At 44.7% G+C, this 27,909-nt stretch overlaps 1 protein-coding gene across 15 annotated transcripts in view; it reads left to right on the forward strand.

Moving 5' to 3' along the window:
* Window positions 1-4,164: 4,164 nt before the first annotated feature.
* Window positions 4,165-27,909, forward strand: part of TRRAP (transformation/transcription domain associated protein) — a 108,910-nt gene continuing 85,165 nt past the window's right edge. For 13 of the 15 annotated variants that reach the window (XM_034669810.1, XM_034669817.1, XM_034669815.1 and 10 more), the window contains exons 1-14: window positions 4,165-4,312; window positions 6,569-6,729; window positions 7,123-7,172; window positions 12,031-12,141; window positions 13,087-13,191; window positions 14,130-14,213; window positions 16,274-16,330; window positions 17,654-17,779; window positions 19,034-19,111; window positions 19,319-19,407; window positions 20,285-20,381; window positions 22,491-22,629; window positions 25,633-25,711; window positions 27,244-27,478. In XM_034669810.1, coding sequence (XP_034525701.1) covers window positions 6,630-6,729; window positions 7,123-7,172; window positions 12,031-12,141; window positions 13,087-13,191; window positions 14,130-14,213; window positions 16,274-16,330; window positions 17,654-17,779; window positions 19,034-19,111; window positions 19,319-19,407; window positions 20,285-20,381; window positions 22,491-22,629; window positions 25,633-25,711; window positions 27,244-27,478 — 1,350 coding nt within the window. In that variant the 5' untranslated portion in view covers window positions 4,165-4,312; window positions 6,569-6,629. Of the gene's footprint in view, window positions 4,313-4,374; window positions 4,811-4,891; window positions 5,526-6,568; window positions 6,730-7,122; window positions 7,173-12,030; window positions 12,142-13,086; window positions 13,192-14,129; window positions 14,214-16,273; window positions 16,331-17,653; window positions 17,780-19,033; window positions 19,112-19,318; window positions 19,408-20,284; window positions 20,382-22,490; window positions 22,630-25,632; window positions 25,712-27,243; window positions 27,479-27,909 lie in introns of those variants that run through there. The other 2 variants (XM_034669811.1, XM_034669812.1) reach the window with 2 other exon arrangements.

Here is a 27,909-nt window from a genome sequence, read left to right on the forward strand (position 1 = left end):
CCTCCCCTCCCCTCCCCTCTCCTCTCTTTACCCCTCTTCTCCCCACGATCCTCCCCTCCCCTCAGTTCGCCTCCCCTCCCCGGGCCTGCGCTCCTTCTGTCTGCGCCGCCTCCCCGCGTCTGCGTCCTCGCCCGCCGGCTCTGACTCAGCGTCCCCAGAGGCGCGCGCCCCGCCGCAAAGCCGCGCGCAGGCCCCTTTGGGTTCTTCTCCGGTTGCCATTTCCCCTCTTGACGCACACGATTTGGAGATGCGGCTCCTCATTCACGTGGAACCCCAACTGTGTGCCAGGCGCTGGACAGAGGGACTGCAAACGCCCCATATCCCTCCTGAGGGAGGGGCTCGAGTACCTACGCTGAGACTCATGTCATTCCCCAGTTTACCCTCTCTATGCTTGCTGTAAAAGTGCTCGCGCTCACAGCTGGGCCCATGGTCCCGTCGCTGTCACTGAGGGCCTTGTGAGACTCAACAGCAATCGCAATGGGGAGTGACCAGGCCTGCCGTAATAGAGTGGAGCACGTCTTTCCTTCTAGAAGGTGGCTGTGCCTGTCTGGTCTTCGAGACTGGAAGCTGGCAGCCCAGATCTTTGTCCCACCTCTGCTTTTGCTTAACTCTGTATTTGGGCAAGGGATCCCACCTAGAGGGAGGGAGATTGGATGAACCCGTCTGGCCTGGGGGGCACGGATGGACCAACCACGACTTGAATCGCAGCATAGGAGTGAAGACACCTACAGGTATGGCCTCTGTCTCTGATGGGCTCACTGGCAGCACTGCTATCTCACCCTAATGGAGGGGGAACAGATTTGAGTGAGCCCCCCTAGGAAAGTTTTAAGTGCTAGACCGGAGTCACCTCCCAGTAGCATCAATCACCATCGTGGGGACTATACCAGGCCTAGGAAGCAGGACACTTTGGATTCTCCCTGAGAGTTATGTGACCTTGGGAATGTCACTTTCCTCTGAGTCCCTCACTTTCCTTTTCTTTGAAATGGAAATAGTTCCGGGGCGCCTGAGTGGCACAGCTGTTAAGCGTCTGCCTTTGGCTCAGGGCCTGATCCCGATGTTATGGGATCGACCCCCACTATGGGATAGAGCCCCACGTCAGGCTCTTCCGCTAGGAGCCTGCTTCTTCCTCTCCTATTCCCCCTGCTTGTGTTCCCTCTCTCACTAGCTGTCTCTATCTCTGTCGAATAAATAAAATCTTTAAAAAAAATAAAATGGAAATAGTTCCTACCCTATGAGACTGACCCTATGAGGCTGTAGCATGGATAAAAGGAGTTAACACATAGAGCAGTGCTTTGGATACTGCACTCTATCAGTATTGGCTCTCATCATTGGAATTGCTTACAGACCTGAGAAAGTTTTGTTTGCCCATCAGGAATTGAGGGGAAAAATGAGGTGGTTAAAAAAAAAATATGTTAAGGCTATAAACCGAGTTGCAAATATTTAACTAACATTATTCAAAGGTCTGGTTATTAGTGTCTTTCATTTATTTTATTTTACTATTTTTTAAAGATTTTATTTATTTATTTGACAGAGAGAGACAGCCAGCTAGAGAGGGAACACAAGCAGGGGGAGTGGGAGAGGAAGAAGCAGGCTCCCAGTGGAGGAGCCTGATGTGGGGCTCGATCCCAGAACGCTGGGATCACACCCTGAGCCGAAGGCAGATGCTTAACGACTGAGCCACCCAGGCGCCCCTATTAGTGTCTTTTAAAACAAACTAAATGCAGGGGCACCGGCTAGCTCAGTGGGTAGAGCATGTGACGCTTGACCTCAAGGTTAAGTTTGAGTCCTATGTTGGGTGTAGAAATTACTTAAAAATAAAATCTTAAAAAAAAATTTTTTTTTAGGAGCACCTGGGTGGGTCAGTCAGTTAAGCATCTGCCTTCAGCTCAGGTCATGATCTCAGGGTCCTGAGTTGGGCTCCCTGCTCAGCAGGGTGTCTGCTTCTCCCTCTGCCCTTCCCCCCTTCTCGTGTGCTCTCTCACATAAATAGACAAAATCTTTTAAAAAATTTAAAAAAAAGAACTAAATGCAGAAAACAAGATTCTTTTAATGTGTCACTTGATTGTACTGAATAATAATTTTACAGTAGTCACAGATAGTCTTATCTATGTCACAGAAATCACCTGCAAAGGCCACCCTGAAACTGATGTTCAGATTACGAGGTTATTGGGGGGGAAATACAGTATTTTGAATATATACCCTGGCGAAATAATTACAGTATTATAATATAATGAGACAGTGAATGGGGGTAGTGGTGGGAGGAACAGTGGTTTTCTTACCTTGGGCCTTAAGAAAGTTGTCTCTGAGGAGGTGACATTTGAGCTCATCAAAGATGACAAGGAGTCAGCTTTGTGCCTCTGAGGAAGGAACATTCCAGAGGTCCTAGGTGGGTAGGAGGCACAGCAAGGCCACTGCAGCTAGAACATGAAGAGTGAGGTTGGGAAGTACACAGGGCCAGGGAATGAGGATGAGCTGAAAAGTCTTTGCAGGGGTTTAAAAAGAGGAGGGGCATGATCTAATTTACCTGATAGGGACAGAGTTGACACTGTCTCTGACCTCTAGTTCAGGAGAGAGACAAGAAAACAGTCAAAAATCAGGGGCGCCTGAGTGGCGCAGTCGTTAAGCATCTGCCTTCACGCTCAGGGCGTGATCCCGGCATTCCGGGATCGAGCCCCACATCAGGCTCCTCTGCTATGAGCCTGCTTCTTCCTCTCCCACTCCCCTGCTGTGTTCCCTCTCTCACTGGCTATCTCTCTGTCAAATAAATAAATAAATAAATAAATAAATAAATAAAATCTTTAAAAAAAGAAAACAGTCAAAAATCATAACAGTATTTTGGGTACTTTGCTAGGAGAAGCTAGGGCCATGGTAAGTGCAGGGATTTCGCCAACATTAGAACTAGGCTTAACTAAAGGTCTTTCGGCTGTGCAATTAATCTGAAACTTATCAAAAGATTTGTCTACCTCCTTCCCACCAATGTGAAACAACTGTTTGCACACTGATTTCAGCCCTCAGATTATTAAATCCAACTTTGGACCTATTACTTTTGGGTGGTGGTGGTGGTAGGAGTAGAGAGGATTTTGCTTCCAAGAACTTGTTCCATGGGGGAAAAAGGTATTCTGACCCATTTTTATTTTTCCCAAGGCAGAAATAAATGACACTAAATACATCCATATAAAATCCCAGCACTTCAGAGGGTTGTTCTTGAGTGGCAACATTTTAAACAAGTAAGGATCATGCTTCTGAATAAGGCACCTTTCTTCCAAGATACATTGCAGGTATTGCAAGCTGCATTTATTACAAAGTGTGAAATGTATCTGTCTGGGAAGGGAACACAAAGACTTTGGTAACTTAGTGATGATGGGGGCGGGTAGTAAGCTATTGTCAGGAAAGAGGAGGAGGTGGAGCCAGGTCCTGGAGGTGGTGGAGATAGGTCATCACTTTAATGCTCTGTCCACCTAACATGGTAACCATGGGATACTCACTATTCAACCACTCTCCTAGATGGAGTCGTAGGTGAGGCCCAATAGTACTTTTCCCTTCTAAGGCCTCTTCGTCCTGCTCACGCCATCTCAGCTGGGAATCAGGGCGCTCTGCCCCACTCCCCCTCCTTCTCATAACTCCTCTGTCCTGGCCGGAGACATCTGCCCGCCAGGTAGGAGCTGACAGAGCTCGTCTGCGGTCCAGCGTCTGGGTGATGTAGCTGCAGAGCAAATGATCAGGCGGGCCACCTCCGAGCAGAACACCGGGGCTTTCGTTTGCTTACAGGATCTCCATCTCCAGTCTTCGCCTTCCCAAGTCCCCTGCTTGCCTCCTCCCCTTTGGACCGGTTAAGAAGGACCCCAGGAAGGGAGGAAGGAGAAAACCCCGCCCGGCCTGCCACATTCAGTTCAGGGATGGACTCTTCCTGGGCCCGACCGCCGCCTACGGGAGCCCCTCGGGTGCCCACCGCCCCGCAGCACCCTCGCTGTCCCCCCGCCTCCCCTTCCCAGGCCTGGCTCCTGCGTGCATATTTAGGGCAGGAAGAGCCCAAAGACTACGCGCACCTGCCGGCCCCTGCAACCTTGCGGGCGGCCCCGCCCACCAGGCGGAGGTTTAAAGGGCCGGGCTGGCCCACCCGAGCGCAACGCCCCTCCCCGCTCCCGCCGCCTGCCCAGGCCGCACCCACTTGGGGGCGGTGCGCCCGGGCCTATTTCTCCCGCGGCGGGCGCGGCCGCTTTAAGCGGGGGCGGGACTGCACGGCGGCGGTGGCGGCGAGGGTTTCGCCTGGGTCGCGGGCTGGGTCTGCAGGAGGCTAGCCGCCGAGATCAGGGTAAGCGCGGGCAGGCGCGGGAGGGCGGCGGAACGGCCCCGGGAGGCGCGCGCGGAGGCCCGGACCGGTGCGGCGGGGCCCCGCCGTGGGGAGGCCTCTGCGGCGCGGCGGCTCCGCGCAGCGACAGAGGTAGGCTGCGTGAGCCCGGTTTCACCCCGGCCCTTCCCTCCCGGCCCCCACCGGTGTCCAGCCCAGCAGGCCGGGGCCGGCGGCTGCCCTGTAGCCTCCCGCTGCTTGGCCGCGCTGGGGAGCTCTGGGAGGCGGAGGGCTAGCGGCGCGAGAATTGGCCCTCGGCGCTCGCCGTACCACGGCCTGGAGGGCGGACGCTGAGTGTCCGGAGACGGCGACAAAAGGAGGGAAGCGGAGAGCCGTTTGAGACCGGGGAGAGAGAGTGTGGGGTTGGGGCCCTGTTCTCCCAGAGGCGCCCCCAGGCCAGCCTGGCACCTCCGGGCCTCCGCGCAGGCCCCTGGCTCGCCCGGCCCGGCGCGGAGAGCGAAGGTAGCGGCGAAGACAGCGCCCCCTCTGGCCCGGCGGCGCCGCCTCAAGCTTGGCGCGGCGCGGCGGGGCGGGGCGGCGGGGCCGTTTGTCATTGCGCGGGCGCGGCTCCGGCCTTCCCACCTGGGCCGGGTCGCGGGGGCCCGACGGAGGCCAGACCCAGGCCGCCGGCCCCCGGCGTCTTCGAGCCGCTCTCCCACGGACGGGCTCGATGGGCCGCTTTCCCTCTTCGGCCCCCCCCTCCCCAGGCCTGGCAGGACGCGGGGCCTGGCCTCTTGGGGCCCCGGGGAATGGAAGAGTGGAGACTTTGGTGAAAGACGGGGTCCAAGTTTTTCAGGAGTTTGGGCACGACCACAAGTTTGTAGGCACAGAGAGGCCCTGACCCTGACTCTTGGGTCCCCAGGGATGGGGATGGGGGGACATTCGTGTTTGGAGGAGGGCGTGTGACCTGAAAGAGGAAGCAGTAGGCAGGTCATGCAGTGGGGCTGACAGTATCCCCCTTTTCAGTCTCAGGGAGTTTTCCTGCTCTGAGCGGGAGGAGTGCGCTAGAGTAGCAGTCGGCGAAGTGCTTTTGATGTCTCTCGAAGAGAGTGGCCCGAGAGTGGCCTGGAGAGGTTTTGTGGAGTCAGGGTGTCCCCATCACTTGGGGTAGAAGTGTGAGCTGCTAGGGAGGGCTTCCGGTAGGGAGGGCTTTTGAAAGGCCTGCAGAAGGAGAAAAGTAAGTCACGAAGCTGCCCGTTGATAAAAAGTGGAATTAAATGGTTATGTATTCAAGGAAAATGTGTAAAAGCAAATTCATCAGCTTCTCAAGATACTTTTGGGAGTGCTCGTAAAACAGAAACTAGGTCTTTCTTCCTCTATGTCTGTATTAGCCTGGAGAGGTAGTTCTTAAAGTGTGGTCATCAAGAACTTAAAGCATTTATTCATTCATTCATTCAAGCAGCATTTTCTCAGTGCTTACTTTGTGTTAGCTGCAGGCAAAATTTACAGCTTCCTTGGCCCCTCACTCAACCACAGTCTCTGGGTAGTGCTTGGAGGTCCGCCTTTGGCACCTGGTGATCTTAGCGCACACTGAAGTGTGAGAATCAGTCACCTGGGGTAGAGGTTGCCCAATCCAGTCAGCTGCCTGTTTTTTGTTGTTGTTGTTGTTGTTTTAAGATTTTTATTTTTACGTAATCTCTACACCCAACCTGGGGCTCGAACTTACAACCCGAGACCAAGAGTTGCGTGCTTCACGGATTGAGCCAGCCAGGCGCCCCTCAGCTGCCTGTTTTTATACAACCCGTGAACTATGAATGAGGAAAGTCAAAAGAAGAGTAATGTATCATGACATTTGAGAATTATATAAAATTGAAATTTTGGTGTCCATAAATACATTTTTATGGATCACAGCCATGTTCTTTTATTTATGTGTGGTCTGTGGCTGTTTTCTGGCTGTAACAGAGCTGAGTAGTTGTGATAGAGGCCACAAAGGCTGAAATATTTACTGTCTGGCTTACAGAGAGTTTGCCCACCCCTGGCCCAGGGAAAAAAAGGATATACAGTAAGGGGTCGGGGAAGCCTCTGTTTATAAAAATCATGTTTAGAAAATAATAGGAAAAATGGATGCAAGTAAATTTTACTTTCAAAAAAGCAGAGGGAATAGTATTGTGAGTTAATTAAAAAGTATTTAGTTTAATACAGCCATTTAGGTACGATTTTCATAGCGACCGTGAGCCTGTGCCTTCAATAAGTTGGCTAACCATATGCTTATTTTCGTAGGCTGGGTGAACTCATGGACCTGATACTTTTCTCTTGAGAAACAAACCAACTCAAAAGAAAAATGGCATTTGTTGCAACACAGGGGGCCACGGTGGTTGACCAAACCACTCTGATGAAAAAATACCTTCAGTTTGTGGCAGCTCTCACGGATGTAAATACACGTGAGTTGATCCTTCTTGTCATTGAGAAATGCGTTATCGTGACTCATTCATCTCAGTTCAAATGAACAGTAATGTTGACTCTTACCCTAATTTTCCCGTTGTCGGCCTTGTGGAGAAGCGAAGTGATGAGCATTACTAGCTGGAGCCCCAAAGAGGCACGTGTGTGTGTGTGTGTGTGTGTGTATCTGTATCCTTGTCTGTGCATGCACACGTGTGTCTGGGAGTGTGAATGTGTGTGACTGGTTGTAGGGAACTAGTTATGTGCCTTGTGTTGGACCATGACAGTCAAACTGATAAGATCTGATTGCTTCTCTGACGTTATGAAACCTAATAATTTTATGAAGATCCCTAACATAATTTCAATTACCTGATGGCTTGTTTTGTCATTTACAGCTGATGAAACAAAGTTAAAAATGATGCAAGAAGTTAGTGAAAATTTTGAGGTATGAGCTTAATATGTTTTTTGTTGTTGTTGTGAGGTAAATATTCATATGTACTTTCCAGTTGCTTCTCTGTCAATCTTACTAGTCAAAAATCATTCTCTCTATTAATGTGATTTATTGTATTTCAGAACTGAAATTTGATGTGTGCACAGTGTTGTCCAACTTCTTCACACTAGTCACCGTGAATTTCAAGAGGTGTTGAGGCGTGTTGCTTTGGTTTTGATGGTTAAACTTTTTTCCATTTTGAGGCGTATACTTCTAGGATGTGCTCAGACTTACGTTGTGGATTCACTACGTTCACGTAATAAAGGGCGTGTTACCGTGGACTGAGAGCCCGGCGGCAGTGGTGGCTCTGCCACTTAGCATTTGCATGACCTTGAGCAGTTCCTCTCTGCTGAGCCTCAGGTTCCACAATTTCCAGGCCTCCTGTGGGTCCTTGGGCTCTGTTCACTTTTCTGCAGTCTTCCCTTTGTTCTCTGGATCATATGATTTCTATTATCTGCCTACAGGTTTGCTGACTGTTTTCTGTGTCCTCTCCAGTTGGCCTAGAGGTTGTAAAGTTGGTTTACTTTTTATCTTTTTTTGTTTCAGTTCTTGTACTTTCAGTTTTGGAGTTTCCGTTTGGTTCTTCTTTCAGATTTCCCTTCTTCACCAAGATTATCATCACATACCAATACCGTTTTGTTGTTGTTATCCTTGGACCATTTTAGAATGACTGCAGTAAAGTCTTTGCTAAATCCAACATTTGGGCTAGATGAGGGTTAATTTCTACTGACTGTGGGTTACATTATCCTGCTGCTTGCATTGTCTAGTAGTTTTTGATAATATGGTGAATACTGTATGTGAAGCATAGGGACTTTGGATTCTGTTACCTCCCTCTGAAGAGTACCGATATTTTGACTGTGATAGGCAGTTCAGTTCCTAGCTGACCTCCTCGAACATGTGTAGGCTTGGTTTTATGCTGTGGCATGGTGGATTAAGGTGTTCCCCAGGCCTCTCTAACTTGGCGGGATTCAATCTCGAAACTCCCAACTCCCCATGGATATCAGCACGGGTTCATTTTAGGCTTGACTTGTTCTAGAGGCCTAGAATAGGCCTTCCTCTAGGGCATGGTCCTTCCTCAGCTGGATGTCTGGGGTATTAAAGAGGTGTTAGGAAAGTGTGTGCACAGTGTCCATGCTGGAACCCCATTATCCTCCAACTTTGCTGGGCCTCTGATAACTTCTTCAGATCTCTCAGTCCCGAAGCCATCACTGTCTGGTAAGCTTAGGTTGTCTTACCTCATCTTACTTACATATGAAGTCCTGTCCTCAGCCAAGGTCTCAGAGACTCAGAGAAGACCATCCCTTCTAGTCCTGTTTCTCTGGGGCTGTGCTTTGCAGATTCCAGCCACTTGAACTGCTCGGAACCTTGGGGTTTGCTCCTCAGTTTGGCGGGACCATCATGCTCTCCTTGGGCACCAGCCTGCTCAGCCCCAGGCAGGACATCCGTAGCAGGCAGAGGGCCATGGTGGTCATTATAATCTCCCCTTCTGGAGACTCTGATCTTGCCCTGCCTCTAGTCCAGCACCTGAAATGTGTTCTCTGTTTTTTTTTGTCCAACGTTATGGTTAGTTTTGTTTTGTTAGTTTCATAGGCAGGAGAGAGAGTCACTTTCTTATTTTTAATGTGGGGATAATAAAACATTTCTCAGTTAATGTGATTAAGAACAGCAGATAAAATGTCTTTAGCTTCTGGCATGGTCATTTCGATTACAAAGGATCAAAGAAATGCTAGTGGGAATGAATCAGTGTCCTACTCTTGTAGCGCTGGGTAGTATTTCCGTTTGGGGGGAGGTTTTTTTGGTGGTTTTATTTTAAGTGGATGCTTTTAAGGACTTGTTGCCTTGAACTGAGGTGGGAAAAAAAATTCTGAGCTGTTCAGAGATTGAGCTAAAGAGCTTTCTCTTCTGCCCAAGCTGCTAACGCAAGCTGTTAAAAAAGAAAACAAAACACACACACACAGAAAAAAACTCAAAAAACAAAAAAGCTAAAAAAAGAGGTGGGAGGTAGGACATGATAGGCCTGCATTCTGCATTTTTGGAAGAACTGCTCAGTGAGAACTTTACCCCCAGCGGGTTTGAGAGGATGAAGTCATAGAGGAGCGGGCGAATCCGCAGAAACGAGCAAGTGTGTCAGGCCTCTGAGTGTGGGCCTGGGGCTGCCTGCATTAAGTGTCCCACCCCTTTCTCTCCTGTCTCCGATCTAGCAGTTAGCAAGTTAATTTCTGACTTTGGTCACAGACACATTGATTAAATTCACAGAACTAAAAGGCAATGAAGCAGTAAGTGTACTTGGGGCTTTTGGAAATTGTGACTTTGAAAATCTGTATGATAGAAACGTTGGCCTTCCATGAAATTCCAGATGACTGAGCCCTTCAAAGAATTAAATACTAGGATGACCCTCAGTAGGTAATTCTAAATTACCGCCACTACCACCCCAGAAAAATATTAGAATGAGGTGTGTGAAATTAAAAAAAAAAAATCCCAGTGCTTTCAGAAGTCTTAAGAAACACATTTCACTAAGCACTTAGGATAAAATTGTGGGCTAAGTAAATGTCTTGTGGGCCGTCTTTCAGGACAGGAGATAAAGAAACCTTCAAGTTAGAACTCACATGAAAAATTTATATGCATCAAAAAGCTGGGGGCTGAGTTGAAATCCTGGCAGAATAACTGGGCAACTTGTTGAATGAATCTTTTTTATCAGAGGAATTTGAAACACTGTTTTGAAAACTATGGAAGCAGCAGGCGGTATGGGCTTATGTGCAGATGAGCCTGATTTCTTGGTCAGTTTTCTTCTTCTTGAATCCTTGAATGTGCGTATTTTGTAAAAAGTCTTAAGCTTTGGGAACGAAAGGTGACACACGTGGTTCCTGTCCGCACTGAATTCCCAGCCTGTTTGGGGAGAGGCTGGGACGTACCTGAGGGCTTTTCTGGTGTTCTGTGTGAATGGAGTTGGGCCTGGGAGCCTGGTGCTCAGGCGCCCAGATGCCTCCTCTCAAGGGCTTGTCAGGCTCGAGATGGTAACAGTTTAGCCCCTTGCTCTCATGCTTCCGTCTCCGCCGTGCCAAACTAGTTTTAGTGCCATTTATGTCCATGCTTTCTCGTAATTTTGTGCCTTTGTATAGGCTTTTCTTAGAACCTTCTTCTTTTCCACTTTTTCTCATGGTTAACTCCTGCTGTCCTCTTAGGCTTTAGTGTGACCATCACCTCTTGAGGAAGACGTTCTCTGTCCTTGGTTCCATCCAGTACATTGTGTTCCCTTAGTTGCCAGTGTTTCCTCCATCATAATTCTGTATTGTTCTTTTTTTTTTTAAATCTGTCTTCCTAGCACGTGACTGCCTCCCCCATCTCCAGGGGCATGAATTGTATCTACTATTTCTTTTTTCTTTCTTTTTTTAAAGAATTATTTGTTTATTTTTAGAGAAATTGCACACTGGCAAGCATGGGGGGGAGGGGGACAGAGAAGGGGGAGATTCCCACGCAGACTCCCCACTGAGCGCAGAGCCCAACACAGGGCTCAGTCTCACGACCCTGAGATCATAACCTGAGCCAAGGCCAAGAATCAGACGCTCACATGACTGAGTCAGCCAGGTGCCCCTCTACTTTCTTCATCTTATCCCCACTGAGCATGTGACAGAGCCTCAGTGAATATTTGTTGAATGAGCAAGTGAGGCCTTAAGGCCTTAAAAAGAGAAAGGACTTGGCTGTTAATGGCACTCAATTTTCACTGCTTCTAAAGCTTATGGACTGATATTCAGCAAGTTTTATAACCTCTCTGAGCCTCTTTACCCGTGAACAGGAGATAATACTTACTTAGGCTGGCGAGGACTGAGTGAGAAAGAGTAAAAGCACACAGCTCAGTATTTAGCACACAGGTGCTGTGGTAATAACACCAGATGACATTAATGAGCATTTACCGTAGAGCATCTCCTGTGTCTTAAATTAATGCATGTAATCTTTACGTGATTCCCTAAGGCAGGAAATAATATGACAGTCAACACATGGGGGCATTGAGGCACAGAGGCTAGCTAACTGCCCAAGGTTCCCACTTCCTGAGTGGGATCCAGAAACTGCTTAGGAGCCATTTTACTGCACCGTCCCCAGCCTGGAGGTTCATTTCCAGTTCTCCTTTTAAAGTCAGTGCTGGGATTAATAATAGATTAGGTTAGATTATCATCTAAGTAATATAAATCTGACCAATAAATTAGCTTTTCAGATCAGAAAAAGGTGCCAGTTTGTTTAGGCTCTTCATTTTCCACTTGAAGCTAAGATCTAGAAGCTAAATGATTTTTCAGAGGTCTCATACTTAGGTTGTGGCAGAGCCAGCCTCTAGAACAGGTGCCAGATTCCACGTTTTCCCCAGCATTATTATTTCTACTTTTTTTTTTTTTTAAAGATTTTATTTATTTATTCGACAGAGAGAGAGACAGCCAGCGAGAGAGGGAACACAAGCAGGGGGAGTGGGAGAGGAAGAAGCAGGCTCCCAGCGGAGGAGCCTGATGCGGGGCTCGATCCCAGAATGCCGGGATCACGCCCTGAGCTGAAGGCAGACGTTTAATGACTGAGCCACCCAGGCGCCCCTAGTATTTCCACTTTTAACAGTAAATTTTAACTTTGACTTTACATGTTAAATTGGATTTCAGAAGCAGTGATTATTTTACTTAAAACTATGTTACCAGTGAAGCGTCTAAAAGCATTAAAAATTACTGTTGCCTTCGCCAAAATGTTATATATTTTCTTGAGATTATAATATATGAATTCGAAAGGAAAATATGTACACAAACTTAATTTGGTTTTTCTTTTATTTTTGCATAATTAGAATGTAACGTCATCTCCGCAATATTCTACATTCCTGGAACATATCATCCCTCGATTTCTCACATTTCTTCAAGATGGAGAAGTTCAGTTTCTCCAGGAGAAACCAGCCCAGGTAATCTGCTCAGAAATGTCAGTGGAGGGGGGAGTGTCGTGCTATAAGATCATTTCATTCATTTATGAATGAAAACACCTGAGAAAACCTAGGGTTCCACTTTAAGATTTTGTCATGTAAGGATAACTCTGTCCCCGACCACGCCTCCTCAGTTAAGTGTTTTGGGTTTAAGTCATTCACATTTGCCAGCTGGTGACTTGTGTTCATGGAGTTCAAATATCCATAAAAAGAAGTAATAATCTTTTAGTGACCTTCTCCATACTTTGTGCCTGCCTCTACACTTCTAGTTTCAGTTCTCATAACTTCTGACCACTTTTATCTGTACCCCCACCCACTCTGCACCCCCTTCCCCACCTTGATCACTTTAAGAGTCTCACATCATTTTTTCCTGTAAATATTTCAGCGTGTCTCTTAAAAATAAGTCTTTAAAAATTACCATAATGCCAGTGAAAGTTATTGCTAAATAAAGCATTTTTATGTTGTGCCAGTTGAAGGCCTACGTCTTTGACCTGCCTTTCAGTTGTCGGCTCCATAGACTGAATCCTGAAAGCTAAGTCAGCTTGTGGTGTAATCAGTCATTGGGCCCAAGAGAATCCGCAGCGAGGATTGTAGGAACCAAACTGGTGTTGGAGGGAGATCCCAGACCAAGTTCAGTTTGTGTTGTGTCTTTCATGTGAAATCCACCAGACATTCACACACTGGTGCCCTTCTGCCGGAAGTAGTGATTAGTTGTGAAGGAGGGAGAGTTTGGCTTGCTTGATTTGATGCACAACTTGGGATTACATTTTAGTAATTTACAGGATTATTTCTGAAATGGGGTCTGTCTTGTAGTTTGGCAGTTCCCAGTGCTGGGTGCCGATAGCTGTGTAACTTGGAGTGTGAAAGAATTACTTTGGGACTCTTGGGAGGATTTGATATTTACATTTTTTTATTTTTCCTCACCAGCAACTGCGGAAGCTAGTACTTGAAATAATTCACAGAATACCAACCAACGAACATCTTCGTCCTCATACAAAAAATGTTCTGTCTGTGATGTTTCGGTTTTTAGAGGTAATCTTTGAGAAGTGTTGTTATTTAGCCATATCTTGATTGTCAGTGGTTTTCTTATGGTAGAATCTGGTATTACACAGCTACTTCCCTTTCACTAAACTTCTGATTCGTGTGAGTTAAAATTTTCCTACTTTTGTTTTCCCCCATTTTGCTGACCAAATTACTAAGAAATATTATTAATTGACGATACTTTGTTTTGAGTCAGCGGGGAATTGGCTAGACAGTGGAAATCTTTGGGAAGGGCTGGGTCGACAGACCTAGACTGCAAGGCTCTTTGACTTTGTGCTGCTTCAGGCACAGGAGATGCTCACAGAGAGTTTCTCAGATTTTTCAGGTAAATCCACCTGATATCTGTTAAAATTGCCTCTAAAATTGTTTTCTTGGCTGTTCTTCGTTTTGATGTATTTAGAATTCTGTTGTGTTTCTGGGCCCTTTGGAGAGGATAGAGTTGGAGTAAGATCCTGGCTCTGCTGTGTGTTAACTGTATCATGTTAGCCATGTATGTGGCTTACCTTCTCTGAGCCCTGGGTTCCCATGGGTAAGACGTGGAAGACACCCCATTCAGAGAGTGTGAAGTGTTTAGCAGACGGTCCAATAAACCATAGTGGGTTTTTTTGACAATATTTTCAAGCAATGAAGAAGTGTCATTTGGACCATTAAGACCTTCGTTCATAGTGTGACTTGCCTTAAGTGCCAGTTTTTCATCTGTCAGAGTATTACTTTGCAGAGCTTACTGGTGAGATGCACTTCACGTGGTCCACCAAAGACCTCAGAAGCTTATCTGAGATAATTATGTTCTGTGTTCTGTGTTCAGTAAATCAAATCTTGAGTTGGCTGGTGTAGGGTGTGTATACAGAAAAATGCTTGAAAAATAGTCTGTAGTCTTTAGATTAAGCTCAGAAGTATAACTTTTTTAAATGCTTTTTTTTTTTTTTAAGACGGAAAATGAAGAGAATGTTCTTATTTGTCTAAGAATAATCATCGAGCTACACAAACAGTTCAGGCCGCCCATCACACAAGAAGTAAGTGTTTATCCGGATAGCATTTATAAAAGTGTGTCAACAGGTTTTTTTCCACCGTGTGGTTTATTTACTCTCTTAGAATTGACAGGACACGTGCTACTTTCAAGAAAAGGGTAGCCTGAGTTTGGGGGAAATTCTTTATGGGTTTCACAGTGACTTTTTTCTTGTTAATGTTTACGTGAATCTTTGGCTGAATTTGTACACTTGTTGAAATGTGGTAAACTACCAGAGTGGCAGGGCTGTTCAGGTCATTCTGGTATTTATAGGTCTGGTGTGCTAGAAGGCTGCAGTCATTTTATGCTCTGCAGTGGTTTAAGATGTGGGTTCCGATGTCAGAACTGGGTTGGAATCTCAGCTGTGTAATTAGTAGGTATGGACAGTGGTAAGCGCCTAGCCTTTTGGAGCCTTTTCCATCAAGTGAGGGTTCTCACAAGACAGATCCTCAGAAGGTTGTTTGAAGAACTAAAATAATTTTTTTGAAACACATATAATTACAATCTGTATTTCCTGGCAGATATACCCCCACCCCCGCAAAATGCTTGTTTTTCATACTCATTCTTTATTGGCTCAGGGTAGATGTGAAAGTTCATAGTGGGCAGTAACCACATTCATATAACAAGAATGGGAAATCAGTAAAAAATCAGGTTTTCATTAAATCATACAGGAGTAAAATATAAGTGTAGTGAGTGTGGGAAAACCTTTGATTCTAGGTCCTATTTTATGTGACACCAGAGAACTCATACCCAGTTAAATATGTGGGAATGCAGTAAATAGGGAAATAATGAGGATTTAGTGAACGGAAGATTTCCCGTTTGGAGTCAGGATCCGTTAGTAGATTTTTAGCGTATCAAGAATAAATCCCATGGTTTTCTAACTGCATTTTGATTTTGCTCATCGAAATGCCACTCAGTGGTTATTGGTTGAAGTCTTGAAAATGGATGAGAAGCCTCTTATCACCCTGAGATATTTGAAGAATTAAATATAAAAGTTAGCGTTCTTTGAGTGATTGGTGCCCACATAATAGGCACTAAACATGCCGTGTTATGCCGTAATTACGATCTCTTTTCTCTGTTGTAAACCTTAGTAGCCTATTGTAGATTATTTTGAAATTAAAAGAATAAAGATGAAGTAGAATTCCCGTCATCTGAAGAAAACTAATGTCTTGATTTCTATTCCTTTTCTTATCTTATGTAACATTTTCTGTGTAAATGTAATAATATTGCATGTGGCATTTTATATCTTGTTTCTCTTCACATCACATAAGAGTATTTTCCAATCATAAAAAGTCCTTTATAAAGGTAGTTTTTAATGGATGCATAATAAATATTCTTTTTTTTTTTTTTTTAAAGATTTTATTTATTTATTCGACAGAGAGACAGCCAGGGAGAGAGGGAACACAAGCAGGGGGAGTGGGAGAAGAAGAAGCAGGCTCATAGCGGAAGAGCCTGATGTGGGGCTTGATCCCGTAACGCCGGGATCACGCCCTGAGCCGAAGGCAGACGCTTAACCGCTGTGCCACCCAGGCGCCCCTAAATAGTCTTTCTTATGATGCCCTTGTATTTGGATATTTAAGGTATTTCAAAATTTTTGCTTTAGGACTATTGCTGAGTATCTTGTTGACAGTTCAGAGTATTTCGTGGACTGGGTTTGTAAGAGTAGGATTATCAAGTCAAAGGTGTTAATGCTATAATGCTTCTGCTAGAGACTGTTAAGTCAATTTCCAGAAAGGTTTGAGCAGTTGATGCTTCCCCTGGTAGTACGGGAGAGTGTCCCTCTCTTTGGACTCTCGCGTGGTGTAACAGTACTTTTTGAAAGGCAGGAAGTGGCGTTTATTTTAATTTTCATTCCTTTGTCCTTCCTGAATCAGAAACTTACTTCCTTTGTGTCTCCTTTTTTGTCTCTCCCCTCCATTACCTCTTTGTATTTTGAGTCTGACATTTTTCCTGCCTCTTTTATGAGTTCTTATATAGTAAGACTATTAACATTTTTGTTACTTACTATCGCTGTTTTCTGTTGATAAATATCTTCCTTATACTGTCTTTTTTAAATTTTATTTTTAGATTCATCATTTTTTGGATTTTGTGAAACAGATTTACAAGGAGCTTCCAAAAGTAGTGGTATGTTTTTAATATTGTTTGACTCTGTTATTTATATTCAGTTATTACTTACTCATTCCAAAGGGAATTAGGAATAGTTGGGTTTAAAGAATAATGGGGGGGGTGCTGATTTTAGAATGAGGAGTGGTTAGTGGTGGTCAGAATATAGGTTGATAAATGAGCCATTTAAAAGAAGAAATCTCTTGCTTTCACTGTTTAAACATGTTATTTTTGACATAGAAGTGGTAATATATTTTTATTGTAGAATTTGGGGGAAAAAACACTCAAGGCAAATCATAATTTTCTCACTTGTAAACAACTATTGACATTGAGGTTTTGTTTTTTCACTTTTTTCGTGCTTTTTAAAGATGGTTGCACTCCTGTTGTGAAGCCTTTTTAGGGAAGTGGTGTACACTTTTGGCTCCCTTTTCAGTATCATTAAAATGCCACTCAGGAAAGAAGCCTTTCTAAGCGGGGTCAGCAGCGTGCGGGAGCGCGTGGCGTGTGTGAGGGCGGCCTCCTCCCGCCTTACACAGCTCTTAGTGGCCCTGTAACTTCCTGTCGTACGCATGTACCTCGACTGTCTCCTTGGTGTGGCTTTTCCCTATTTTCAGTTTCTAACTATCACAAGTAATGGTAAAAATCATTGTGCGTAAATCTGTTCGTATGTCAGGGTTTTTATTCTAAAGATCCTTTTTTTAAAGCTTTAAAGACAACTTTTAAAAATTATCAAGGTAAAATGGACTCCTTTTGGTATTTTGGGGATTTTAACCTAAGAATGTATAAAAGTTAAAACTTAATTGAGTTCTGGTTTACCAACTCCTCTCATCTGTCGCTCCAGTCAGAAAAGCTGCTTTGTGTAAGAAGTGGTCTTACTTCGTGTAAAGCCCAAATTGCATTGAGAACTAAGGATGGCTACAAGGCCCTGGCTTTTAAAAATGTCTCTTCTTTGCTTTGGTTCCTGCCTTTGATCTCTGTGGAGGAGACTGTTTGCAAAGTGGATTCAGTGGGGACTGGCTCCTAGGTTCCTACCACTAGACGGGTGGGCCACATTCTCCCCTGCCTGCTGAGGTAGTAATGTAATATGCCACGCATTTCATCTTTTACCAGCTAGGAAAAAAGGTAGACAATGCTTTGGGCAAGTTTTTGTCTTCCATTGTTGGAGGTAGAGACTGTTGTTGCTGTCGTGTTATCTTCATCCATAAAGAGAACCCCAAGTCATATGGCATCAGTGCGACAGAGACGTGTGTGACATTGGGTTTCGTCCACCACAGCTCAGGTGGGTTTCGCTGAGGAATATTGTGTCTAACTTTAGGAAGAATGATTTCTGCTCTTTTTATGCAGAACCGCTACTTTGAGAACCCTCAGGTGATCCCCGAGAACACAGTCCCTCCCCCGGAAATGGTTGGTATGATCACAACAATTGCTGTGAAAGTCAATCCAGAACGTGAGGACAGCGAGACGAGAACAGTAAGTTTTTTTTGTTGTTTTGCTTTGTTTTTATTCCTGTCTTCTGTGGGTGAAGAAAAAAAAAATGAGATACACGGACTTTTTATGTATATTTTTAGTGTATTTGGGGGGTTTCTTCTCTAAGCACCGGAGGCATTTTAAGGTAGCACACGTGTGTGTGCCTGAGAGAGCATCACTGATTCTCTGGGCAGCCTTGAAGTGCTGAACGGGACTGTTGCTCACTATGGATGCAGAGATCAAATGATAAAACCGTAGTGGAAATCCAGAATCACCTGTTGGAAAGACAGCTGCCCAGGCTGGGGGGCCTCTGCTCCATCCTTAGCTTTGACATTAACGAGGTCTCTTTAAGCTACATAGAAGTTTCTAGCTCAGTACCTGAGAGCGTAGGCTCTGGGGATAGAAGCTTGGTGACGATGTTCCAGCCCCACCACTTGGGCTTTCTAACGGTAGCAAAGCACGTAATTTTGGTTCTGGCCTTAATTTTCCCTCTTATTACCTGAAAAAACTGTCTTGGGGAATTTCGTGACGGGAATGCTGGTGTTGTCTGCAGATAATGTGTTGTATTTGAGGTATCTGGCACACAGGTAGCCTGTACAGGGCGGTTACAATGACTGCGTTTGCAGGATTGAGTTAAGAATTTCAGCTGTATTTGTATTACTGCAGTCACTTTGCAGAATGTTTCAGTTTGTGCTAGGATTAACAGGAGTCTACATTTTGAATGAAGCTTTCTCTCCTCCTGAGTCAGAAACTTGTTTTCAGTTTCCGTCTTTGTGTTTCTTCTCTTGCTTGTCTGCTCCTGTCCGTTGTCCTTTGGTGTCTGAGTCTGACATTTCCCTTACCTGTACTGGGAGTTCTTATGTATTTAGAATATTAAATTTTTTCTTATATTCATCATAAGCCTTTTCTCTTTACAAATATTTTTTAATAAAACTGGGTAAAATTTTACCTTTTGCTGTTGTTCTTTTGAATTAGTTAATAGATAACTAATTTAAAATTTCCTCAAGTGATTTGAATGTCTACGTTTTGACAAATTTTCCTGATGTTTTTTTTTTTGTACTGTGGATGGTGGTGTTGGAAAATATAAAACCCTTATGTTAAATGATAGTTCTTTGTGCTTTGTTTCCAAAAACAGTTTGGCTCTTTTACCACAGACGTGGCAGTACTTTCTCTTCATTTCGCTGGGGCGATGCTTAATAGTGGGCTGTGTTACATGCCACGATGCTAACCATGGCCCTACTTGCTTCTCTCTTCCAGCATTCCATCATTCCAAGAGGATCTCTTTCTCTGAAAGTGTTGGCAGAATTGCCCATTATTGTTGTTTTGATGTATCAGGTATGCGTATTGCTTACTTGTGTCTTGGAATTTGGGGCATCTTATGTCATGACAAGGTTCATATCTAATTTTCTGTGGCAAAGGGAACAAGCGTGGGATGCACACGTGCTAACTAACGTAATGAATCTCGGAGTGTTTTTGGGTTTGCCAAATTATTTTGCCATAGCAGAGCGTAAGAGCATGAAAATCTGGTATGTTTGCTTGTAGCTCTACAAACTGAACATCCACAATGTCGTTGCCGAGTTCGTGCCCTTGATCATGAATACCATTGCAATTCAGGTATCTGCACAAGCCAGGTGAGATTTCTTCGGACAGCAACTTGGCTCACCCCCGCAATTCTGTAATGCCAAGTAAAAGCACACTTGTCGTCATCTTTCATAAGACATGAAAAGTTTGAGTGATAAAATCTTGGTAAAATGATACACACTTTTGGCTTTTTGAACTTGTATTTCAGTAATGATGTGAATGGTTGTATCAGTTCCTTATTTCGAACAGCTGAGCTAATACCTTGGGTTTGGGTGTCTCGTGAATTGAGAACTACCATCAGTTGTTACTGTGCTCACTCCCAGCTGTGGGATATGCAGACCTTTCCACCTTCAAGCCCTGTTCTTGCTGTGCCTTTCAGCACGAGTGCTAGAATGTTCTCTACCCCTTGTTCCCCCTTACCTGTCACCCTTCATCACTGAACATGTGAGCTGTGCATACTCACCTTTTGAAGCCCGTTGGAGCTTTTTCCTCAAACTTACCAGCATTCCCTTAAGACCTCTGTCACTCACTCTCTTCCCTGCAGCCCATCTGACTCTGGGTCACGGGAGGGCAAGATCTGAGGGTGAATCAGCCGTTACAGCCCTTGGTGGCCTTAGCTAGGGTCTTTCACGGAGCAGACAGTCCCCTGATAGAGTCTGCTGGCTGAATGGATCAGTCTGGCGTGGGTTGTGTGGGATGCACGTTGCAGCTGGAATGGCTTGGAGAACTGCTTACTTCATGCCTCTAAACCCTTTGTGTTATTTGGAACTGCACACAAATGTAGAGTATTTACGGTTGGTGCTGTGTTTGCTCTGTTTTGTGTAGAAATCACACTTCTAGGGCTTAGTAATTACTGTAGGCTTTGATTAAATCGTCACTTAAAGAGTTAAGAGCTAATATTGTAAATTCTATTCACTTCTCATCCAGGCAACATAAGCTTTACAACAAGGAGTTGTATGCTGACTTTATTGCTGCTCAGATTAAAACATTGTCATTTTTAGCTTATATCATCAGAATTTATCAGGTAAGTTCATTGACTTTTAGGTCAAGTTTACTGAGATAATTTACACGCAATAAAATTCACCTTTTGTAGGTATTCAGTTCTGCGAAGTGACAGATACATACAGTTAGACACACCAAAATAGCATTTCAAAATTCTTTTTATACGTTTATAGTCTGTTTTTGCCCCAGTCCCTGGCAAACACTGACTTGTTTTTTGGCACCTAGTTTTGCCATTTCCAGAATGTCAAACAAATGAATCCCATAGTTGGGTAGTGTATGTGACCTTTCAGGTGTTACTCCTTTCACTTAGCCGTAGCGCTGAGATTCAGTCTTGTTTTATTGTTACTGGTAGTTAGCTGTCTGGTCTGCTTAGGCTCCCTAACATAATACCATAGACTGGATGGCTCAGACAACAACAGCTTATCTTCTCACAATTCTGGAAGTTGGGGAGGCCAAGATGGAGGTTCTTGCAGGGCTCAGTTTCTGGCAAGGACTCTCCCGTTTCGCAGATGGCCGCCTCTTGCTGTGTCCTCACATGGGACGGGGGCAATGATTGGGAGAGATGGCTGTTTCTCTTCTAAGGCCACAGTCCCATCGGATTAAGGCCCCATACTTAAGATCTCATTTTTAACCTTAATTACTTCCTAAAGACTCTGGTTTCCGGGTACAGTCACAACGGGGGTGAGGGCGTCAACGTGAATCTGGAGGCGAGGGGACACAGCGTCGTCTGTAGCTGCAGGACTGCCCCGTGTGGCCGCACTGGGCTGTGTTTATCCATTCACCAGCTGCTGAACATTCGGGTTGTTTCTGTTTTTTTTTGTTTTTTTAAGCAGCTTTATCAGGATATAATTCACATATCAACTGTACACTTTACAGTTAAGTGGTTTTTAGTTTATTCAAGGCTTTGTGCAGTTGTCATCACCATCCAATTTTAGAACTGCGTCTTCACCCTAAAAAGAATCTCCTTCCTGGTCACCAGCAACATTTGTTTTCCTATGGCTGCCAGCCCCTGGCAGCCACCGATGTCCTTTCTGTCGATAGATATGCTGACTGTTTTTCTAGCCGTTGTTAATAAGTCCCTCGTAAATAAACACTGGCACACAGATTTTCACGTGGATGTGTTTGGTGCATCGACTTCTGCTGTTGTCGGAAGTTGTGTGTTACAGCAAGTTTTGAGGAGAGATTGGAACTTTAAAAAATGGTGTCATTCATAAGCCAGTGATAGAGGAGTTTGGGATGCTCTTTTGAGGAGCCTGAAAGGTGATTTTGTTTCTGTTTTTCCTGCTTGTGGTTGTAGTCCGTCCTGATTTCAGTCCTGAGAAGAACTTGGAGGAAAGAGATGACACCTTATTTCCCATTAGTCCTATAGTGTTTTTGAGTAAAATTCTGATGTAGTTGTAGTTATGTATAGCAGTGGAATTCTATTACAGTTTGTTATTTTTTTAAGGAAAAAGCTTTATTTTCAGGAAAGTAAAAATGAAAACACGTAGCCAAATTGTTTAGAGTAAGAAACTACCTTCGAAAGCATTTGTAATGTTTTCTGTCCCTTTTTTAAGGGCATTTGTCTAGATAATGATAATTTGCACTGATAATATGGAACATTTGGTTTTAAAAATCTGAATTAGGTACCCCTGGATATTTTAGTCATCTTGAGCTATCTTGGCGAATTGCCCTCTTAACACTCCTCCAAAGGAAACTGATGGGAGCTTGTTCTGAGTTGAGGAAAGGTCTGTCTTGTGTCGTTCACAACATACATTGACGGGATGACTGAGCAGATCATGGTCTATGAAATTTTCAATATTCTCCCTCCTTCCCACCTATAAGAAGTGATTCATATTAATTATTAAAAGTTGGGAAGATACAGAACAGTCCAAAGGAGTCTTCCGTAATCCCATTGTGTAGGAGAAACTGCTACGTTAGTTGCTGTACATCCTTCCACGGCGGCAGCGGGCACACAAACTATCCAGACTTTCTGGGTAATACTCGTTTGTCAGGATGATTACTTTATGAGCGTCCTTTGAGCCACACTTAGTCTTACTGAACTTTTTTGAAGTTTATAAAATGGGGGTTTTTCTTATCCTCCCCCCCAATCTATATCAATGTAACTCTGTTTTCCTGCGCATTTTCACAGGAGCTGGTGACTAAGTACTCCCAGCAGATGGTAAAAGGAATGTTACAGTTACTTTCAAACTGCCCTGCGGAGACCGCACACCTCAGAAAGGAGCTTCTGATCGCCGCAAAGCATATCCTCACCACAGAGCTAAGAAACCGTATGTCCACCTTACCGCGTGATGCTTGTGTAGGCCTGTCTGCCCGTGCAACTGCGGACATCCTGTTGTTGGGCTGTCTTTAGTTCGCTCGGGTGTTTCAGGCTCCGTGTGGCCTTTCTCTCCTGCTCTCTTGGGTTTCCTCTTTCCCCTTCTTTCTCAGGCTCGTTGCTTCCGCACTCTTGGTCTGCCTCTCTTGTTTGCCTGCTACCAGGCTTCTCTCTGTATCTTCCCAACAGTCTCATAATTAATGTGATCATTTCCTTAGCATAGCGCATGTCCTCAGCATCTCATGGTACTTCTCTTCCTTTTGGCTGCATATCTTTTGAAATTGCAAGTAGCTGTTTGCTTGTTAACTCACAGCTAATAGGCTTGAAGAGGTGAGAAAAAACTGTTTTCTTTCTCCGTACTGTGAAAATGGTAGATTGGTCCTCTTTTTATGGACAAGATTATTACTTGCTTTTTGGTAATCTGATAATTATAGTTTTTCTATCAATTATCGATAAAAGATTAAAAAATATTTTTGTATTTGCCATGTCCAAATGGTTATGTCGAAGTTACATTCTAATTGTTTTGAGATGATAATCCTTCTCCCCTAGTAAGGATTCAGTATTCACTGTTTTATTTGCCTGGCTTGCACATTGAGGTGTACATAAAACTAAGATTGGGCTCTCTTATGTAGTTCTTTTTTTTTTTTTTTTTTTTTTTAAAATTTTTTTTTTTTTATTNTCTTATGTAGTTCTTAAACATGAAAAGAAAGGTATAGTTCGAGTGCTAACACGTGAGTTAATACAGTAAAATTCAGATATTTTTATGCTATTGAAATACAAATTATAATGATATTGCCTATGGATATACCTGAGTGGAATATAGACATTTTTAAAAACTTTTTTTTTTTAATGTAACATAGCAGAGTGCACAAAAGAAATGTATAATTTGGCCAAAAATTATGGAACAAATGCGTGTGCACATCCCTCAGGTCGAGAAGTTCCGCGTCACTGGCACGCAGAGCCCGCACGGACGTCCGGGGCTAAGGCCCGTTGCGGATTGTCCGGTCACGGCTCCTGGGCCGTGTGTGGCTTTTCTACATGTTCGTCTCTGAACGGAATCAACACAGAAGAATTTTAAGTGGAACAGTTTAAAATCTATTCACTGCAGTTCTCAGATTAACTATTGGCATTCCTGCCATTCGAGTCGTGAGGCTCTGGGAGGTGCTTTTGGGGAGCCGGCCCCGTAAGCCGCTCAGCTCTGTTTCTCTTCTCACCCTATTCCACAAAGATCAGTGCGTTTCCAAGAAGCTGCTCTCAGGGTTTGATCATATCGGGCTTGTTGAATTCAGCTTTTAGAGCCCCCCTCCCCCTTTTAAATCTCTCTGCTGATTGGTTTTTTTTTTTTTTAAAACAAGATACTTTAGGATACTTTATTGAGAAGCCCATAGTAGTTCTTGGACTTAAATGGGTAACAACATCACAACTCAAAAAGGTTTTTACTTAAAGAAACACTTAAAGAATTATTTTAAACGTTAGTATTAGTATATATTATTATAAAATACAAAAAAGTGTTCACATAGCTAAAATTTACACATCCACTAACATGTTCAGGTAGCTCTACTTTTTTTTGGCATCTGAAACGATAGCAAATGGTAACCCATTTGCACTAATCCCAAGGAGCAATAGTTCGAGAAAACCTAGCTGTTACATTACCCATTTTTCTGGAGGTTCTGATTCTAGGTCATGGAGGGAATCTGGGAACTAGTGCCGTTTAGCTTCATTTCTTACCACTTCCTCCTTGCACACTTTGCTCGTCCCTAGCCAGCCTGCCAGCGGTTGGTGCCTGAGTCCTTGGCATCTTTCCGTGCCTCCTTCCTCTGGGCCACCTACTGAGGACCTTCCAGGCACGTTCCCTTCTCCGACTTCAGAGGGATTGCTGGTTGCGTCTTCCTTTTGGCCCTTCTCCCTGTGCTGCCTCGCTTTGGGGGTTACCTGGAGACGTGCATCGTGTCTCTCCAGTGCACACACTTCTATCAGATCTTTGACCTGTAGTAGCTTTAGCTGGTGGAGAATGTATTTCGATTTCTTGAAGCTGGCCCCAGTGTCAGGCTTGTTCCAGAATCTAAACATCCTCTGAATTGTGGCCAGAGTTCCCTGGGGGAGTGTGGAGGAGAGGCCTAAAAAATGCAAGTTGCTGCCCTATCCGCACATCCTCAGAATTGTGATTTGTCCCTGAGTGAAGACCAGCTATTTCTACCCTGGTGAAGTCTACAGGCCTGCAGGGGAGCAGGGGGAGGTTTGGTGATGATTCCATCTGCAGGACTAGACAGAACCCCCATGAGTTTCTAGTCAGCCTCACCCAGAAGTGGGACCCCTAACCTGGGCCCCATGTCGAGGACAACCCTGTAAAATTTTTAGACTTCTGTAATTTATATGGAGAAATACCCTTTTTTCTCCATAATGAGTAATCATAAAATGTTTAAGAAGGATGACTTCAGGGCAATGAATAAGGGGGAATTAAGGAGATGCTGCCCCTCTTCTCCGGATAGGCATGGGTGGATGGTGGCAGGGTTTTTTTTTTCTTTGTTTTTTTTAAATACTGTCTGCACCCAACATGGGGCTCAAACTCACAACCCCAAGACCAAGAGTCACGTGCTCTTCCGGCTGAGCCAGCTGGGTGCCCTGCTGGTGACAGCTTTTGAGGAGGGTGGGATGGGCCTCCCCCGAAGTACTAGAAGCAGGTTCTCTGCCAAGGAACAGGAAGCTCACTTTTTCTTACTCATTCTCTGATACTGAATGTGATCCCAGCTGCATCTTTGACAGCAGACAGCTTGTGTGGCCCAGCAAGGACAGTGTCTTGGACTGAAATACAGCATGTGTGTTTTTCTCCTCCCCACGCATTTCCAAATCTAGATTGCTAATGAACTATTAGTTGGCTCCTGTGAAGGTACTGAGAAGGAGCTCCCAGTGTCATTGGTGTAATTGGTGACATATGCAATGGACATTTGTGTTCTAGAGTTCATTCCTTGCATGGACAAGCTGTTTGATGAGTCCATACTCATTGGATCAGGATATACTGCTCGAGAGACTCTCAGGTATGGTATTAAATGTGCGGTATCTATTGACAAAGTGCGGGGGGGGGGGCAGTGAGCTGTGGTGCTTTGTGTGTTACCAGTGTTTCAACAGACATAAGCTTTGCTCTCCCTTTGAAGTTAAAATTGCAGGGAATTTGGAAATGCATTAGGTTGGTTTTTGTGCCTTAGCTTACGGGGAAGAATCAGAATAGTTGTCTTGATTTAAATCATAGGTAAAACTGTATCTGACTTGTGTTAGTTTTTCTGTTGTGGTTTTTTGGTGTTTTGTTTGTTTGGGGTTTTTTTGCTTTTTATATAACAAGTGTGTCTCTTTATTATAAAAGTATATTTAATAACCCAACAAGAAGCAAGAAGGAAAAAAAACCTTTTGGTTCTATGCAAGGAGTTCAAGTAATAGGAATGATATTTTGGTGTATTTCCTTCTAGCTTTATTTTTTATGCACTTCATAAAATAAATGTAGCTGTGATCGTGTTTATTGTTTCTAAAGGAGAAAGTTAATATTTTATCATGTTCTACAACGTAAGATGAATCAATATTAGTAATTTTTGGTTCTAATATGGGAGGTGTGATAGATCTTATGAAAAAAACGCAGAACACTTTGAATATAATGTAGACTATTCACTGCATTTTCCATATAAAATAGTTACAAATATGAAGACACTTTTTTTTATAGCTTGCAGTTGAACCTGCCTGCAGTTGGACGTTAGATCATGTCACTCCTGCTTGAGACCCTCCAGTGGCTCTCTGTAGCCCTTGGAAAAGACCACCAGACTCCCACTTGCATGGGATTTGGCTCTCCCTTCCCAGACCTGTTGCAGCCACGCTGGCCTCTGTGGCACCTTGGCACGTCCCACTCAGGGCCTTTGTCTTTCCAGTTTCCTCCTTCTGAAAGTTTCTGTGGCTCTTTGCCCTGTAGCCCTTTTGTCCTTAAGGTCTCAGCATCAGTGTGACCTTTTCAAAGGGGCTTTGCCTGCCCCCTAAGTGAGCGGCTCCCCCTCTGGTCTTTGTCCCAGTATGTTTTCAGGTCTCCCACATCACTTACTGTGCAATTTGTTCCGGTGTGTTTCCCCTCCTGTAATAAGCTTCCTGAGGCCAAGGGCTCTGTTGACTTTGGTCACTGGTATCCTGGTGTCTAGCTCATGGCTGGCACGTGGTGGGTGTCCAGACATTTTTAGTCAGTACTCAGTAGCTCAAATGTTCTTTTTCTGTCTCTCTAAAATAGTCACAATGTATAAGGCGTTAATTGACACACTGTTTATGTTTGAGTAACAAAACCCCTTTCTGTGTGTGATTTCTGCTCCTATACTGTATGTACCCTTGCGACCATGACATGCGAGAACTTGGAAAGTAAAGATTTAGGTACCGAGACCAGACTTGAGCCTTGTGGCCGTGTAGCTGGGGAAACTGGAAAAAGCATGCCTAAATGTACCGCCCTGTGTGTTGCTGGGGCACGTGGTGGGAGAAACGGTGGCCTGCAGATGTGGGACTGTGGGAACGTGGCCCGCACGCTAGCAGAGGTCTCTGCCCGCAGGCCCCTCGCCTACAGCACGCTGGCCGATCTCGTGCACCACGTCCGTCAGCACCTGCCCCTCAGCGACCTCTCCCTCGCCGTCCAGCTCTTTGCCAAGAACATCGATGACGAGTCTCTGCCCAGCAGCATCCAGACCATGTCCTGCAAGCTGCTGCTGAACCTGGTGGATTGTATCCGCTCCAAGAGCGAGCAGGAGAGCGGCAATGGGAGAGATGTCCTAATGCGGATGCTGGAGGTACTGGTCCTGAGAGGTGTCGGCGTCCTGCTCTTTCGTCCCGTAACTTCTCTGTGCCAGCCTACTCATCTGACCAGGGATAGTCACAGGGTCTGCCTCCCAGGATTGTCCTGAGAGATGAGAAAACAGTACATATTGGTCTTAGCATGGTTCCTGGCAAGTACTTAGAAGAGGTCTTTCTGGGATGCTGTGTAACCAGGGCTGGGTTCTCTGTGAATACCTCTGGGGAGGCACCTAGTTCGGTGTGTGGGTATGGAGTGGAGTGTGATTGCCAAGGCCGGTGGTGGTAGTGGTGCCACTGTAGTTACCATTGGGGAAAACGGCACACTTGTCTTCTTCATACGAAGCAGAGCGACTTAAGCGAGTGGTTTCACAGTTCCTTTGTCTTGTGAAAGGGTTGTTGGCCTATCGAAGAGGAATGATTTTTGTCT

The sequence above is a fragment of the Ailuropoda melanoleuca genome, chromosome 10 (genome assembly GCF_002007445.2).
Source record: "Ailuropoda melanoleuca isolate Jingjing chromosome 10, ASM200744v2, whole genome shotgun sequence".
Taxonomy (NCBI): Eukaryota; Metazoa; Chordata; class Mammalia; order Carnivora; family Ursidae; genus Ailuropoda; species Ailuropoda melanoleuca.